Here is an 18,258-nt window from a genome sequence, read left to right on the forward strand (position 1 = left end):
TTCAAGACCCTACCTTTCAAGACCTGAACGCAGTAAGCCAACAAGTTGGAGCTAGTTCTTATTCAAGCTTAGGTTGCAGTTGAGATTTTTTGTTCAAAGATCCGAATTCGACACCGAGGTTTGATTGAGTTAATGGTTCCAACAATCACTTATCAATAAATGGAAAATTCGAAATGTTGAGTAGCTTACTTGCACAGACATCAAGATATTCATCGCTGCTATGACGTGAGGGCTTTTGGTAACTGAAGGGGTCGATGACGAATGAACCGAGGGGTTGCAGAGTTGGTCGAATGGGTATCCGTAGATCAAATGCTTACTCCAACGGTTGCCCCAAGTCGAGACCCAGCATTACTCCCTTGATCGATAGTTTACTTCCGGGTCTTTAATTCCGTCGTTCTGTTTTACTTTCAAGAGGATTTCCAAGTCTAGTCTTTATTTCGAGAATATGGCTGTGGGGTTCGTGGCTTATGAAGTCTCATCTGGCTCTTCCTCATATGCCGCTCAGAGGAGTGCTTGTGTCGAGAGTGACGAGGGAAAGAAGCTTAATTCAATGGAAATCAACTTCTATAGATATTAAAGGTAAAGAGTCAATTGGGAATTTGTAAGAAGAAGGGTGTCTTCAATGATACAAATCATCATATTCAAATATACAGTCTTAATGAACTTCCAGAGCTCTTGTGACTACAAGTACACATCATCACCATAAAATCCATTCCTCCTGAAGCTCTTCATCTCGATCGTCCCGACGTGGACCCTGTCTAAATTTGATCAATGCCTTTCGTGGTCCAAGAGATGTTATTTCCGTTATTACGATCCGGGATGACTCCACCACTTCCTCGGCTCTCGAAATATTCTCTAAATTCTTCTCTTCCTTATCTATGGTCCACCTACCAATACTACTCCCCAAGTCACTATCCCAACCACCTTCTCGTTTGAAAGAGCTGACCAGAAGAGCGTGTGCTCTCCTGCGCAGTGAAGGATCACGACATTTGCATGCCACACATAGCAGCGGTGGTATTATCGCAGTATCGAAAGAAAACACCCGTCCGTTTTCCAGCCTTGAATCGCCATATGATTTGAGAAGAGATTCGGCTAGTGAAGTCATTAGTTCAAACTGATCCATGTAACGATCGTAGTTCAATTCAGACTCGAATTGTGCTGTTTCGAGAATTAGTTTGTTGGCGACATGATGAAGTTTGAGCGATATTGATGCTCGTAGATCGCTCGTATTCATTGTTTGACCTACTGCTTGTGCGAAGTTGTTGAAGACTCTGGACCACTGCTCAAGTTGCAGAATTCGATCTCTCCTTTCATCGACCATAGCATTCATGCCACTGGAGCGTAGAGTTCTGTCACTATTTGGAACCCCTGAGCTACAATACTGTGCTGCGTTCTGATGGTATACCAAAATTGCATGGGTCTGGTTTTGGAGATGATGTTTTGCTTCATTCAGCGATGAAATGGGATCTGGTATGCAGGTCTGAGCTGCGAAACCAAGTTTCGTGGACCCATTGGTCATTTCCCGTTGAAAAAAGCTAGCTGGTAGTATTCTGATCGCCTGGGTATTTAAAGCTCCGAATAGAGGTACTATTTCTGAACGGATGAATTCTTGATTCACGCTCGACTCTGAATACGTGAGGGAGTTTCGTTCATTCGTCTCCATCCAATCGCCTAAAATCTTTAAGCCACTATTTAGATGGGCAAATGCAGCTTGGTAATTTCCTTGCATTGCTTCGAAGCAAATGAACAAAAGGCAAGATATCAAAATTACTTCTGAAGATTGTCGGAGAAATCCATTCGAGGGATGACCCGTCAAGTAACGTATAGCTTTAATATTTTGTAGCAGAGCAAATCGTTGCTTCGGATCAGCAATCGCTCCCGCTCCCAGTAATTTTATATCGCCAAACTTGAAGGACTCGTTGAGGGCTCCCAAAGCAATGACTGCATGACGAATGGGCGGATCCGAGTGGCACCTCTGCAAAATGAGACTGGTCCAGAATTTGGATTCAAAACTACCCGACAATTCTGGCGCTGTCTTGGCGATGAAAAAATTGAAGCTTCTTCGCTCTTCTTCATCCCATTCAATGACCGGAGAAGGCATTTCGACTATGTCTGGGGTATAACTCGTGATGGAGCTATCAGTTGGGCTTTTATTCGACGAGGAAATCTTACTATCCCTTCGTGACGGTGGGGCACTCGACATTTCTGGATGATCAGAATCATAGCCATCGCATTTACGTCCCGTCTTCGTGCATCGAAGGCACCTCGGTCTCTCTTCTCCGCATTTGACACGGCGAATTCTAGATCCTCATTAGCGATCCAAATTTGAATCTTCACTTGTGTGCTGATCACACAGAAAAGATAAGTTGAAGTAGAATAACCAACCGACAGGTAAGACAGCCAGTCTTAGATTTTGGTCTCCAAGCTTTCTTTCTCGCAATTGTAGCCATTGTCTATATAGTTTGTTTTCTTTCGGTATATGAAATTGCACGCTTTGCACTGATTGTGGATCTGCTGCTCGTTCCATCCAAGACATCATGCCAGGTATCCATAGCATTTCTTATATCTCGGGGGAGCCGTTGACCCTTGAGTCAACTCTCAGATTCGGCAACTGTGCCGTAACAACGTGACTCTGACGAGGGATTCGTATCTAGCGACAAATGGCCACTTCCTCTTTATTACAAAAATCGCAATTATAGAATTCAGCCTCGCTCCTTGAATGTAGAATGCGCTTATATTAGTGACTAACGCAAAAGCCGAATTACGGTTTCTTCATTGGCCTCTACACAATGTGTGACCACGTCTTAACTCAGCCTCGCGAGACTGCGCGACAGAAATAAGGCTAGTTTGGTCGCGCGTCCCTGCAGCGGCTGCAACCCTAACGCTACATCGCGATTCTGAGCACCATTTGCAACCACACGAGTGCAGAAACTATCCTTACGTACGTAAATGTTTGGTCTGGATTACAGTATTCCTTATGTCCGTAAAGTAGAAACTCTCTACGTAACTCTTCCTGATTGTTGATCGACGAATGAAAACGAACAAAAGGAAGTTTCTGAAAAAGCTAGCGGTGTAGGAGTTTTGGATCGAACCTTTGACATGACATTGCAAGGGCAATGCCGTGTTATATCGATAGCCAGAAGTCAGTATCTAGATTTCGCATCTCTCGAACATCTGCCGGCTGTAAATTAGATAAGGACATAAATTATTCCTTGGTCCGAATCAGATGTTTCAGCTCGAGAATGGTGTTGTCAGCAGTGACGAATTATCAATTGCGAAGTCACCACAATTGCCGAATGAGGCCTTCAAAACGTTGACGCGCATAGGAGCGCCGTATAGGTACATCTTCAAGCTTTGCTGACTCTTCAGCTTTGGCATACCGACTATGATTCGACAGTTCGGCCATCCCTCAAACTGTGAATGAGGCATCTACCGGTAGCTATTGGTAAGCTGCGTTTGAAGAAAATGTCCGAATGAACGTAAAAAATTAAAGGTTTGTCATATAGAGTTGCATTCGTTCCTCGGGGCCTATAAATGGGAAGCGGAAGGTGCAGAAGGAGGATTGCGCTACCCCGCGATAAACCAATCTAGGGGGATAGGAGTGATCTTCCATATATTATTCTAGGGTGTTAGACAGAGGATGACGGAAAAGGCTGAGGACCTTGTTTAGGTGACATAGTAGGTCCAAATACCTATCGTCTAAGATGCTGTTGCACCGCGAGAGACAGATTAGACGGCATATCGATTATAATTGGTTAGGCTTACGATGCAGTAGGATGGAGGATGAGGAAGGCTGGTGTGGCAGTGGCGGTGGCGACTTATGTAAATTATAAACATGGTGAAGACATTCACACTATCGTTTTAAAAGATGAGATGAATCCGTTACGAAGTAATGAGGGTATGATGGTTTGCAATATGCATAACAACCAAATTCGTTTTGACTGAATCAGGCATACATCCAATCCACACGGTTGAAGGATCACCAGTTGTGGAGGCAATCTCGAAGTTGCTCTTAGCTCTAGTTACTGAGAAAGGAACAGGAAGGAATCAAGGGAAACAATGTGGCGCTGATAATGTGATATGTTGTGCAAGATTGGAATGTACGCGAGATACGATTCTCAATCTAAACTCGCTGCTGGGTACTGTTCCCCGGTGAGCCCGTGGTAAAATAAAATCAACTAAAAGGCAGCTAGCTCACCGGTAGACGTTGGTCTAGTGGGGGTGGCTGAAATGCCAGAAGCACAACTTAGTGTGGCAGAACTTATCTCACGTGTAACAGATTACGGTCATCGACAAATGACATGATAGCAAAATCGCGACGCGAAAAAAGTTGAACTACGATTAATCAGGTAGGGGCAGCAAAGCTTTGAGAGTTCTCTTCATACCCTAGCAACGCTCTCTTACATACCCAGCATTGCGACTATTCGGTGATTCAGGCGTCTTCTTAACTTTTATCATAAGCAGAGTCTCTTGCAAAAATGTCGTTCGGTGGCCAGACTCCAACCATTATTGTGCTGAAAGAGGGTTAGTAAACCAGATATTGGTTTGACCACATGGTATACTGACAGAAGTGTGTAATATAGGCACAGATTCTTCTCAGGGAAAAGGACAAATCATTAGCAATATTAATGCTTGTTTAGCTGTTCAAAACACTATAAGAAGTACTTTGGGACCATATGGTGGGGATTTATTACTTGTGGATGAGAATGGACGACAAACTATCACTAATGATGGTGCTACTGTTATGAAGGTAAGCTTTTCAGCAGAAAACCCTGTGAGATCGGTATAGCTAGAACTCATAAACTGACTTCTGGGCGCAGTTACTTGACGTTGTTCACCCCGCAGCACGAATTCTTACCGATATCTCTCGATCACAAGATGCCGAAGTAGGAGATGGGACAACATCCGTCGTTGTTTTGGCAGGTGAAATTTTGAAGGAAATAAAAGACCATGTCGAACAAGGAGTCAGCTCGCAGACGATTATTAAGGGTTTACGAAGAGCCTCTACGATGGCCGTCAATAAAATAAAGGAGATCGCTGTTAATACAAGTGAGGGTAACCAGAGGGAAACACTCATTAAATTGGCCGGTACTGCTATGAGCAGTAAGCTGATTAAGAGAAATACCGGATTCTTCACAAAGAGTATGGCTCCAAGCGTTTAGGTAAGACATAGCTAACAGCATATAGTGGTCGTTGATGCAGTTATGACATTAGATCAGGACGACTTGAACGAGAAACTCATTGGCATGAAGAAGATTCCCGGTGGATCCCTTACGGACTCGCTGTTCGTCAACGGTGTTGCATTCAAAAAGACCTTTTCATACGCCGGTTTCGAACAACAACCAAAATCTTTCAAAAACCCCAAGATTGTGTGCTTGAACGTTGAACTTGAGCTCAAGTCTGAGAAAGACAACGCGGAAGTTCGTGTCGAGCAAGTTTCGGAATACCAGGCTATTGTCGATGCTGAATGGCAAATTATCTACAACAAGATGGAAGCTTTATACAAGACTGGCGCAAAGATTGTCCTTTCCAAGCTACCAATTGGTGATCTTGCTACTCAATATTTTGCGGATAGAGATATTTTCTGTGCCGGCCGTGTAGGATCTGATGACCTTGAACGCATTATTCAAGCTACAGGAGGATCCATTCAATCTACTTGTTCCGATATTCAGCCAGAGCACCTCGGAACCTGCGGTTCTTTCGAAGAACGTCAAATTGGTGGAGAACGTTTCAACTTCTTCGAAGATTGCCCAGCTGCCAAAACCTGCACATTAGTTCTCCGTGGAGGTGCTGAGCAATTCATTGCCGAAGTCGAGCGTTCCCTCCACGATGCTATCATGATTGTCAAGCGCGCCATCAAGAACACCACAATTGTTGCTGGAGGTGGAGCTTGTGAAATGGAAGTATCAGCCTATCTCCATCACTACGCCGATAACAATATCCGCAACAAGCAACAGGCAATCATCAAATCCTTTGCTAAAGCCCTCGAGGTCATTCCTCGTCAACTTTGCGACAACGCCGGTTTCGATGCTACAGATATTCTTAACAAGCTCCGCGTGGAACACAGAAAAGGAAACGTATGGGCTGGTGTTGATTTCATTGGTGAAGGTATTAGAGACAATATGGAGGCTTTCGTCTGGGAACCAGCGTTGGTCAAGGTTAATGCCATTCAAGCAGCAACTGAAGCTAGTTGTTTGATATTGAGCGTGGACGAGACCATTAAGAATGAAGAGAGTCAACAACCACAAGCTCCACAAAGAGGCCTACCTCCGGGAGCAGCCCAGAGGGCATTGAGAGGTAGAGGAAGAGGCATGCCAAGAAGATAAACGATAAATGCTAGAGAGAAATCATGATTCATGAATGATGCAGGGGACATTAAGGACGAGCAGAATTTTGATGTATAGATGACTATTCTATGATATGATATAAAAGTGCTAGATGTATGACAAGTACATACTTGCACTCTAGAATTCAAAAGTTCACCCCCTCGCTTATGTCTGAATTTGTGAATTCAGTGATGAAACTCACTTCAACATTTCTGTGATTGATCAGTGGTGTACTGTTGTTCTGTAATTTATGTCATTATTGTATCTACTATAATCTAAGTCTGCTAGAATATGTATTCTTTGCGTGAACACATTCTTCGCTGATTCATGTTAGGATTAGATGCACATGATGTTTTCCTGAACATGAAGATATTTGCCTGCAAAGTATGTCGTAGATTACCGATGATGTATCCTGGACCCAACAACCCAACAGTCCATCTGGATGCCCCTAGTTCTAATTATGTTCTTTGGAGTACACCGCTCTCTGCATTTCTCGCCAGCCAGTGACAGGCCGCATGTATCTCGAAGCCCGGTTTCGGCTCCATCTATGTAATGACTATGCATCATGCTCGTATTAAATACTATATCCAAACTCGTCGATGACCCTCTATCTGACGCCCTCACCCCCCATTACCATCCATTACACCCCTGGAAATCATTTCCTGCGCCAATCTCGCCGTAGCCATAACATCATCATGAGATTTATGTCTTTCATTTCCCATGGAATCGTTCATCGTCTCGTCGGTAGTTATATCATCCCCGGTATTATTATCCACTGTTCCTATATCTCCGATGTCTTCTACTTCTACTTCATCTTGATCCACAAGCATGTCGTCAATATCTCCATCCACGCCTGTGCCCCCATCCCCAACACCCCCATCTACATCTACGTCTCTGTTTTCCAACATCGCCTGGAAAGAATCTGTATCATGTTCATGATGCGCGTCAAAATGTGGATGCGGAGAATGTGATGCGTGTGTGTAATCCATGATTTGAGGATCTATTTGTAGGTAATCTGTTGCAGAATGTCTGTGCGATGGGGCATGAGATTGGGAATGAGCTTGAGCCTGAGCCTGAGCTCGAGCCTGAGATTGTGTACGAGTTTCTGCGTGATGGAGTTGCATTTGGGAAATAGGTGGTTGATGTTGTTTGAGGTGAATGATGGGATTACTGTGAGGATGGGGAGAGTGGGATGGCAGTCTGCGGTTAAGGACTTGTGGTGATACGGATGTACTGGTGTGGTCATGATGGTGTTGCATTTGCTGGAAATCATGCTGCAAATGGGAAGGTTGTGGTTGCTGATCATGATGCTGTTGGTGATGATGAAGATCTCGGTGGTGATTGAGTTGTTGTTGCTCGGGTAAAGATAGTATGTTTGCATCTGTTACATCTTGACTCTTAGGAGTAGCTTGGCGGGCTATCTGAGCTTGGTAATCTGGTTTGACAACTGGTGCCTTGCCCAATTCTTTACATTCTCCACAGTTCTTAATTACTAGACTAACCGTCTCCTTGATTCTAATCCAGTGATATTTCTCGGCGATGATAGCTGTGGTTTTGTTGATTCCGCCATGTTGTAGTACATGTATACTCCTCGCAATCTCGTATTGTTTTTGCGGGTCACTGATGACTTCCTTCCCTTTCAACATGAGCTTATCCTCGTCCGGTAGTAGTTTGTAATGGGTGGCCGCGCTACGAAGTCTGCTTTTTTCCGCGCGATCAGCACCCAATGGATATTCTTTATGTTTCAAATAGAATTTGATTTTATCGAAGCGTTCTTCACTCACGAAGTCGGAGCCATCAGGCCCTAAATCCCTCCCATATATAATAGCATCGATGAATTGCCCTGGATAGCTCTTGAGATTTCCTGCACCCTTGACACGCCCAATACGCTTGAACCCTAATGCATCCCAAATGCGACAAGAAGCTACGTTTGTCTCATAAACGAGATTGAAAACCGAGTATGTGTAGCCGAGAAGTGGAGCCCAGTGGAGGTAGCTTTCCCCTAGTAGACGCCCGACACCTCTGCCTCGTGCAGCGTCCGTAACGAGAAATCCGGCGTTGCAGATGTGGGAGCTACGTCCTGGATAGTTGGGCTTGATATAATAACTACCTAGACATTCTGTTGCCCAATTCTTGCCTTCGACTACTTCGTCTGCGGACTCGATATTACCAAGAAGCATTACTGCACCGAAGTTTTGAAACCAATAAGATGCAAACTTCTCTGGTGGCATAGTATCAAGCATAGGATATGTATCACCCAATTCGACTTCCTTTTTGAATTGGTCGCTGAGATATGCAAGAAGCGAGGGAGGAACTCGGTTTTGTGACGCGAAAGGCACTATTGTAGCGACTGTCACTCGGTCACGTAAAGTGACCTGTCGAGGAAAAACATCGACGGGTAGTGCGGGGTTTGTGTCGTGGGGATCTGGAAAAGGTGCGGACCCTGAAGCTCGGTAGATTGTGGGAGCGCTGGGGTCATCAAGCATGGCAGGCATTTTGACAGCTGGTCGATGATGCGAGGATTAAAGGGGTTCAGGGGTAAACACTGGTGACATCGTTAGAACAACTACAGCTTCTAAATTCGTCCATCTCAAGACGACGAACCCAAAAATAACAATACTACACCTTACGATCACCACTGTGCAATTCTCAGAATTATTCAAAGAGCAAAATCAAAAAGTGTTCAAAAGATATGAAATCTAAGGATTTTATATTGATATATTCGTATATTGAGAGTGACGAGATGTGCAACTGTTGTTCTGAGAACGACAACTGAAGTCGTCAAGAAGAGGGCGTCGGAGAGGTGGGGGATTATGTAAGCAACGTCATGAATTTGGTAGATCGCCGAGATCGCTTGATGTGTGAGAGATTCATCAATACAACAGCCAATTGATATCAAATTAATTTAAAGCGGGAACATTCAAGTTTTGATCCTCGATTTGCTTTACTCTCAAGATCATCCCAATATCAGCCGTCGAAGGTCAGCAATCCCATGCCATACAGACTCGCGGCCGTAAAAGAAATGGTTGAGCTAGCATCACCATGAGAGCGTAATCAGCTTCACAGCTATGATTGGAATGCGCTATAAACCTGTATATCGCATTCCAACGAGTTTATTATCCTAATTATCAATAGATGACAGAAAGAATCCAGGTAGCTTCCTAGAATATAAATAATTGCACCCCCTTCCACTTATCAAACCACCGTTGTTCCATGATACCTGGCTCTGCCTCATCGAAACTCTTTTCAGAGTAGATAGCCTTTGGCACCTGATAATTCAAGTCTACATATATTTCATCCGCTCGAATACAACCGGATTAACTTTTTTTCTATCCAGCCCGAGCGAAATACTTTACTTTCTTGAACCAGTCCTCACAAGTTTGTGAAATAGAAGCGCTAGATCGCGAACAGTTTCCTGTATAAATTTCACTAAGAATGCAGTACTTCTGAAGTTAGCTATCGCCTAAATATGGTCAGAAAGGAACAGGCTTTTCAAAGACCTACTGAATTGTCATTCCAGAAAAGCTGCATGATGGAATATTGAAAGTCCTTTATCATCATGCATCGATTGAAGACCAATCATATTTGAAGTCAATAAAATTTGAAGTCAATAATATCTTGATCTAAGCGATAAGCACGAAGTTTTGAGTATCGAATACCTTCTCCAACTTCACTGCTTCTTGTTTGGAAGATAGCTGAGACTATCAAAGTGAAAGAACCGATAGACAACCGAAGGTCTAATAGTCGGCTCTTATCAGCGGCCTCCTAGTTTCTAGTCGGGGAAAGCGGTTGTTCCCGTTCGAAAAAAATATTCTACTATTTGAAAACTAATTATATTCTTGAGTTCAGCGAGATAATAGTAATTCAATAATATTAAATTTATTATTTTATCTTAGGAATTGAATGAGTTGCCTGCCAAAATATGTAAGGGGACAATCGCTTTCCGGGGACAACTGCTTTCCCAAGTAGGAACTAGGAGGCCGTTTACAAGAGCCGACTATTAGAACTGGCTCTTGTCGACTTGTGAACCCAAGATACAATTCACCAAAATATATCATCCTAAGGAGACATGCTGCAAGGTCAGTATTCTAATAGCCAATTTTTTCACATCAATAGCCTGTCTCCGAGTTGGCAGTTCGGAAGTCAAGGCCTGGATGATATATTCTTGTGTTAGGTATCCCGTTTTTGAAGCGCTCAGAAGTTCTGGTGTAGCATAGTACGTATCCGCTGAAATTTGCTTTCCTACATCATGCAAAGGCAAAACTCCCAGAAATTTTATCCACATCTGGTGCAGCAGGTATTACTATTGGCGGTATCTATCGAGACATAATGTTCTGCATGCACCTTTTGGAGCGTTGCCGAAAATGAAAATACAATTGACCGTGATATCCTTTTTCGCGATGTATCTGTCGCAAAAGTCCCTACGGCAACTATAATTGGAATTTTCAATGACAGGAAGCTGCTATGGAAGGACACTTGGGCCCATGAAATGTCTGGGGGGAATTTTTAAGGACACAAACCATTATACCTTCGAACTCAAATTTACGGAATTGTTGCGTCATTGTCCCAGCATTTCTGCTTCGCCTGCTATCGACTTTCATTCAAGCAATTATAGTCTAGTGGACAGAGAAGAGTGCAGAATTTGGAGCTTCTTACACGTCGTCGCGGGATTAGGGATGGAGCGAATCAACGAACGAAACCGGAATTCCTCGAATCAATGGCTTACTATGGATCCTCTTGGTATGAAACTTACCCTGACTTCCATGTTCAGAAGTCGCCAACTCTTGCTGCCGTATATTAAGTGTTACAAGATGACGCAACGGATACGGTTCCTTCTTCGAATAGATAGGTGAAAACTATCGAATTCACAGATCAATCGGTCAATTAAAACTTCAGACATCTTTAACTTGGTTCGATACTTGGGAGTGGTGGGAGTAGGATGGGGGGGTTCCGTTAGCCCTATGCTTAGCTAGAAAGGTTAGAGATGGCGAGCCCATCTTGACATCCTACGACTGTTCTTGCTGATCTTTGCGAGTCAAGACACCACTCTTATGGTAAATCTGTATCATACAAGACCTATGCCGAGATTGTGAAAGACTGTTGAGATGTCTTTTTGAGGAATACCTACGTTTGGAAAGATTAAAGGGTAAGCGGGAATTGATTTGATATGATAGCAATAGAGACATAACAAGATACAAGATGTTGAGGCACGTGGAAGAAATATCATGATGGATATTTGCTGCTAGATAGATGAGATAATGATATGAGATATGGTCTCATGAGACTTCTACGCTACAGTTTCTATATTGTTACGCAGATTATTGCCCAACGAAGATGGTTTAATCATCCACACTAATCCCCAGCTTGTTTTTGTTCAAGCGAAATGTTAAGAGGCTCGCATGGATTAACTGAAGCCCTTACCGATATCCAGCACAATCTTTCGCATTATCCTGGTTCATAGATGTGTATTTGCATGAGAAGCACTTGGGAAACACGCTCTAGGTGCCATGGTAGCTACACCACTTATACCAGTGTGCAAGCTGGCAGAGTTCTTCTAGTACTCACTTAGTTTCTCTGTAGCATAACCGTATCATGATAATATCATCAATTTGATTCAACTTTAACGAATGCACTTAGAACCGTATGTGGTAAGGTCCTATTGTACGTAGACTAATTCAAAGCAATCCGCTGAGTTTACGGCGAATTCTGTATGTTCCTTCTCCACTTTAGCGACTTGAAATGAGGACATTTTGTAGTGGATAATTCCGAATGAGATACGTTGTTTTTATATGACCTTTATGTAGTATCAGTACCTACCAAGTTACATCCTGAGTAAAAAGCACAAATACATCACCCGATTGTTGAATATATTCCAGGCAATAATCTGGACTTTCATTCATCTTGATTGTTACCAGCATGCATCTTGCTCAACATTTTTGATATACTACGGACTCAAATTTTGAGCTCAACATTCGGCAACGCATACATACGGTCCTTTCTTCAGCCCTATCTACTACGGTCCAAACTTTATTAACGGTGATCTATTCACTCAATATAATCTGTTGTACCTGCACTAGCGCGCTCAAGAAAACCATACAATATAAATACGGTCAACATCCAGACTGGTTCCGGAATAGTTAAATACTTCAAAGTATCTCACCAATCCACCACTTCTTTTTCTTGGAGAAACTTCAACTTCAAACTCTTAACTCTTCTCATCCAGTCAACAACAACCACATCATCGTTCAATTTCAATCGAAATTGCAGAGTGCTATTCTGATACCATACAATACGATACGATAGACAACTCTTACCCAACAATTTCAATCCAAATCGAAATTGAAAACACTATCCAACAAAATGTCGACACCGTTCGGCTGGTCAGTTCTAGATCATCCCGATATGGTAATATTCACGCGACCAAACTTCACCAAGCACACCACGAACGACGGTCCCGTTCCATGCAGAGCTTGTAGCACATCAATTACGTGCAGAGGATTCGTCTGCGAATGCACTGATCACGAATACTACTGTTCTGAATTCTGCAGAGGCCAGCACTTCAGTTTTTGCATATCCAATGTCTCCAAGCATGTTGCTCGTCCTACACCTCAACACAAACTGGCACTTTACTTTCCACCCAATACCGAGAACCCTCAAGTCTTTTGGTGTCCCTGTCCTACTATCAATCTGATCCCCTGTTTTCCCTTCTGCAACCCCTGTATTGTCTGCGAGAGCTGTCATGATTGTCTTGGTTACGATGTTCCTCTTCCCGTTCCCATTTTGGCTCTAGGCGCAAACACTACAGCCAATTTACAAGACGATCTTGTAAGCTGGATGATAAACCCAGAAAAAGAAGATCTTGCAGGCTGGACACCGGGTACTGTCATTGGCTTGGATGATGGAGATGTTCTCGATCAATGCGGGGAGAATATATGTATCCAGAAGCTCACAGGATGGACACGAGGATGGATCGGTCCATTTGTGCTTGTGGGGGATTCGCGGGCTGATTGCAATGGGAAGACGACGAATAGGGATATCAATATGGATGATATGGAAACAGCGAAGAAGTTTTTCCTCTCGACGTCACCTAAAGATTTGGTTGCTGCGGAAGTAGCCCTTGCAGAACGCAAGGAGAGGGGTATCTTCGAGATGAATGATATCTTGGGTCGTTTATTGAATGGGAAATAAGTTGCCATAGAGTTTTAGAGTCGATTTTATGGAGGGCAGCTACCGGAAAAGGATATGTTCAATGAATTTGAGCAATTGGGGGACGGGAAGGAGGAACACGGGTCTCAAATAACGTGATGGTTTTCCACGTTCGACAGCAAGTTTGAATAAATATCAATGTTCTTCATTTAACACTAGTGAATAATCATGAAATCTTGACAGCCACAAGTCAGATAAATGATGTATCTCCTTTGATAACTAAAAGTGACATGTGCCTTGTTTGTAATTCATAAAAACAAATTTGACGACAACGTAACACCGGACGATACTCAAGTATGGTGACATTTCCACAAAAATTCCACAGTCAGATCTTTCATGTCAAAATCAAGTCGTCGCACCAGTCTTCTATCTCCTAAGCCTTCTCTCTTCCCCTCTATTCGTTTTGAAGCTTAGGAAAACAGCCACAATACCAAACGCAGATAAGTGGCACTGTAAAATCTTGCTACGCCCATACCAGAAAAGTCAATATACATGTACAGTCTAAGGAGTTACCTAATTATAACCATCGTTCAATGTATCTTATATCATCAATCTATATCAAGTCTAACCTTTGCTATAAGCATTCAAAGCCATTGCTCTCGCGGAGTTGCCATGATTAATGTCCTGACTACCTCCAGAGTTGACGTGTGTTGTTCAAGATGTGCTCATGGTCCTACGGGTAGCTTTCAAATTATCCAAGACGACATTTTCTGCAGTCACCTTGTTGACGATACTGCCACTTATCGTCTCTGCTACTTGAGATAATTTTCATTGGATTTAAGTTGAGCCATAGATCCGGAAAAAATTACAATCTTGTAAAATAGCATTGAATTTGACCTGCCATGTAGAGGAGAAAAAAATACCACAAACAAATATCATCTCCTGATATCAATATTCATTAACCAAATGGGAATACTGATGGCTAGTGTGGCCGGACTAAACCGATCACCACAAAATCGCCTATTGGCTATTTACCGAGTCTCCCCTTGTCATGCATGATATTTCCAACAGTCACCAACAACATCAACGTACTTCCCGCATGATAGCTGAAGATACCTAATAGTAAGCTTGGGTATCCATATGCACAAGTGCTTATGTATTCATATACCCTTATGAGCTGCGCCTCGAAAGTTACGAGGAAGTTCAATAATTGTCTTTCTACAGACTCTATATCTCTTGGAGATACCTCATTCAAAAATCATAGCCAGCGGCTCTGAGCTTTTAAATCTGAGATTCGCTTCCTACAACCGCTTTATCCTATCCAAAATCTATTGTTCTGAGCCCATATCTTGCTCGAACTCACTATGGCTCCCACTCTTCGCACAGTCGCAACTTTCGAAGAATTTTGCCTTGTCATAGATTGCATGTGGGAATCGTATGCTGATCCCTATAACCCGTTTCTGGGTATCATTGTCCCGATCAAAGAACCTACTGCCGAAGGAGTAGCGACTGCAATCCAGGGGGTCAAGGAAAGATTCTGGGAATCTCATCAAGCGGATAAGGATTCTTTTTGGGTGTACATCGTTGATGAAGATGATAAAGGAGAGGACGCTGGAAAGGTTTTGGCGGCAGCGAATTGGCTATTTCATGAAGTGAGTCCGTTTGGGGAGAAAAAAGATGAAGAGAGTGGCGAAAGTGAAGGCAATGATGGCAATAAGAATAATGAAATCAGTAATGGAGAGAAAAATGAGAAGGAAGACAACAGCCTTGTACTTTTGTGGCCCGAAGGAGAAGCACGTGAATTTGTAAAGACGGTTCTTTGCCAGGTATTTGGGATAAGGGCGAAAAGGATGACAAGACCCCACGCTCGTGAGTAGATTTCTCAAGTTCCCTTCAGTTTCACTTCAAGAGTCTTGGTACCTGCCATGTTCCTCATGCTAATATTTTCAGAACTCTCCATGATGTTTACCCTCCCCGACCACCGTGGTCGTGGTTACGGATCTTCACTCATGGATTACGGAATGTCCAAGATATCAGATATGGATGTAGAAGCACTTGTGGAGGCCTCTGCTGAGGGAATATCTCTGTATGAGAAATATGGTTTCCGAACCATTCATAAGGTAATCGTTGATACCACTTACAAGAACGGAAAACCAGGGTTTCTTTGGCGTAAGATGGCACATGAGTGTAAAGGAAAGACTACTTGGTGGATGTGGAAACCAAAACCGAGTGACGGAGTACCTGATACGCCAGGAATGAAGTTACCGTGGGAGAGAAAGTAAAAATATCATGAGTCGATAGGTATAGAATATTTTGATGAGACTATGTTTGAAATCTAAGAAGTTTTAAGAGGAATAGGATGGCGTAATTTCAAGGAATATATCATCTTCTGTCCTCCTTCCTGAAGGAAAGCTTTCCATGTAGTCTCCATCTCCTTTGCACAATAGAAGAAAGCTTGACATGACAGCAAGCATAAATGATCCAGTACGAGAAATCAAGTCCTCTAAGAACATTTTCTTTAGAAAAGACCCAAAAACCAGCTCCATCCCCACCTTCTGTTAGTAAAGTCGTAACAAGCATTATTGAGCACAGTCCACAAAAGCCACTCGAGCTACCCACCCCACCAAGCCCAAACAGAACAACTTCGTGCACGAACCACCATGGTACAACTTCGGACTCGGAATAACTATTCCCCTTCTCCGACCATCCAACCACACTTCCCAAAATCTCAAAGCACATGATTCTGTTGCAGCTCGAGAGTTTCTTGTTGCATATCTGAAATAGTTGATTTTAGATTTCCAAGTTAATTTTTAGATTTTGAGGTTGATTTCTAGAGAGATATCTCAAAGTTGGATTTCTTGGGAGATTTTGCAGATTTGGGATTTTTGCTTCACGGTTGGATTTGTTTGAAAGAATGGACTTTGCTGGTGTCAGTAAACAGGTTTTCTATCATTTTAATAACTTTTTCCTTTGATAAAAGTTGATTTTGTGCTGTTGGAGAAGGTTGATGAGGGAGGAGGGGAGAAAGGGAAAATTGCATCATGAGTGTTTGATGTATTTTACTGTTATTTGGGGGTATCAGAGGTCGGTTTGAAGATGTGATGTATAAAGTTTCTGTCTGTATCAATATTATTCCCAGGACATTTAAGACTATATAGATGTAAGTGTAGGTAAAAATGTGGTTGAAGAGAGACATGTGTAGTCGCTTGGTCACAAACACTATTTAGACAGACTTGAGTCATAAGTTATATTACAATTATCATTGAAAAATTAAAATATGCATCTAATTATAGAAAGAAATAAACCATAAGATCTAGGGTAGAAATAAGACAAGAGGAGAGATAACCTGTGAACAAAAGACTACTGGCATTTAAGACATATAGCTGCAGTCGCAAGACTTGGGAAGGAAAAGAACTTTCTTCACAGCATACTGATACCAAAACATGCAGAAATGTCTCTGATAACAAAAAAAACTAACCACTCACAGTTATACACAAAACAAAAGCTCAATTGGCAATATTTCCAACATCCTCTGCATCCTCCAAATATTGAGACACAATGCACACCAACCTTCAATGAACTAAGCAAGAAGGCATTTATAAGCTTATAACGAAATGTATCACAGACAGAATATGGAGAAGTAAATATGAAGGGGTGGAGAGGGATTGATTGAAGGAGAACAACAACAGTTAAATCAAAGAAACCAGAATTCATCAACTTCTTTCTCTTGTCCACATCATATCAATTATCATTTCCCCCAGAAAACTAATCATTCAATTCTACAAACAAACTAATAAACAACTATTTATAACTAAAAGTCTCCAACAAACATCCCATACTTCACACATTCAGCAATCTACATCCACCAACTTTCAAATCCACAATCCTCAACCAACAATAACCACAACCAACATCCAAAAGTTGCAGTTCCCCAAACAACTCACCCAAACCTAACCCCTCCTCGGAACAACAATCTTCCATCTCCGAACCCTAGCCGAACCAACTACAGCTCATCAAAGCACCTGATTTCAACTCTTTCCCCTCCTTGTTGCACATCTCAAAAGTTGATTTTCCAGTCCCAAGTGACAGAGTTGTTTTATTTTCTTCCTGAAGTTTTAGAGGAAGTCTCGAGAATGTTGGGAGGATGAAAAAGTTGATTTTTTTTCAGAGTTTTTGAGATTTGGGAAGTTCAACTTTTTGGAAAGGAGGGGAGAGAGATAGAGAGGTGGGGGTTTGGGAAATGTTATTGGATTCATGGGGATTGTAATGATTCTGTTGGAATAGTTGATTAGGTTGGGGGATGAAGGGGGTTTGAAGGGGGAAAGGGGGAGAATTTTCGGGGAGGGGGTTTTCTATGAGAGGGGTGAACGATCGTGAGAACTCTTTTTGGTCAGTCTTTGATCGATACGTAATGCAAGGCTTTTGAATTCTAGGAATAATGTTCTATATCCTTGAAAAGTTGAATTAAGCATAAAAAGACTCAACATCTCTTACAGAATTATGCACTGTCTTTGTAACATTCTTTTTCGCCTATCACCCAACTTCCCCCCCCCCCCTCTCTCTTAAACTATTCCTCGATCCGCGTTACTATACTTTCACTTCCCCCCATCTCCAAAACTCACATCAACCCCGAAACAAACTCCCCTCTCCCCTCTCCCCTCTCACACTTTTTACCTTCCTCTGATATGCATGCAATATGCATAAAATATTCCAACCCATCACTATCTCAAACTCTCCATTACCCTCTTGAATCAACCAAACAGCTTCATCGCACTTTACCCAAGCC

General features: G+C 42.5%; 5 protein-coding genes across 5 annotated transcripts; 3 read left to right on the forward strand and 2 right to left on the reverse strand.

The window, feature by feature from the left end:
* Positions 1–533: 533 nt before the first annotated feature.
* Positions 534–2,586, reverse strand: EAE97_009780 (uncharacterized protein). The gene is made up of 2 exons (XM_038880295.1): positions 2,386–2,586; positions 534–2,300 (listed from the first exon to the last, which is right to left on the reverse strand). The coding sequence occupies exons 1-2, from the start codon at positions 2,448–2,450 to the stop codon at positions 698–700; spliced, it is 1,668 nt and encodes a 555-aa protein (XP_038729001.1). The 5' UTR covers positions 2,451–2,586; the 3' UTR covers positions 534–697.
* A 1,892-nt stretch (positions 2,587–4,478) lies between these two features.
* On the forward strand, positions 4,479–6,326 carry EAE97_009781 (uncharacterized protein; the record flags this gene model as incomplete). The annotated part of the gene is made up of 4 exons (XM_038880296.1): positions 4,479–4,524; positions 4,584–4,750; positions 4,821–5,142; positions 5,188–6,326. The coding sequence occupies 4 exons, from the start codon at positions 4,479–4,481 to the stop codon at positions 6,324–6,326; spliced, it is 1,674 nt and encodes a 557-aa protein (XP_038729002.1).
* Positions 6,327–6,946: 620 nt separating this feature from the next.
* Positions 6,947–8,821, reverse strand: EAE97_009782 (uncharacterized protein; the record flags this gene model as incomplete). Its single annotated transcript, XM_038880297.1, has 1 exon — positions 6,947–8,821. One exon carries the CDS (start codon positions 8,819–8,821, stop codon positions 6,947–6,949), a length of 1,875 nt encoding a protein of 624 aa, XP_038729003.1.
* Positions 8,822–12,686: 3,865 nt separating this feature from the next.
* On the forward strand, positions 12,687–13,514 carry EAE97_009783 (uncharacterized protein; the record flags this gene model as incomplete). Its single annotated transcript, XM_038880298.1, has 1 exon — positions 12,687–13,514. One exon carries the CDS (start codon positions 12,687–12,689, stop codon positions 13,512–13,514), a length of 828 nt encoding a protein of 275 aa, XP_038729004.1.
* Positions 13,515–14,665: 1,151 nt separating this feature from the next.
* Positions 14,666–15,940, forward strand: EAE97_009784 (uncharacterized protein). The gene is made up of 2 exons (XM_038880299.1): positions 14,666–15,341; positions 15,423–15,940. Exons 1-2 carry the CDS (start codon positions 14,837–14,839, stop codon positions 15,752–15,754), a joined length of 837 nt encoding a protein of 278 aa, XP_038729005.1. The 5' UTR covers positions 14,666–14,836; the 3' UTR covers positions 15,755–15,940.
* Positions 15,941–18,258: the final 2,318 nt, after the last annotated feature.

This window comes from Botrytis byssoidea, assembly GCF_014898295.1.
Source record: "Botrytis byssoidea strain MUCL 94 chromosome Unknown BBYS_023, whole genome shotgun sequence".
Taxonomy (NCBI): Eukaryota; Fungi; Ascomycota; class Leotiomycetes; order Helotiales; family Sclerotiniaceae; genus Botrytis; species Botrytis byssoidea.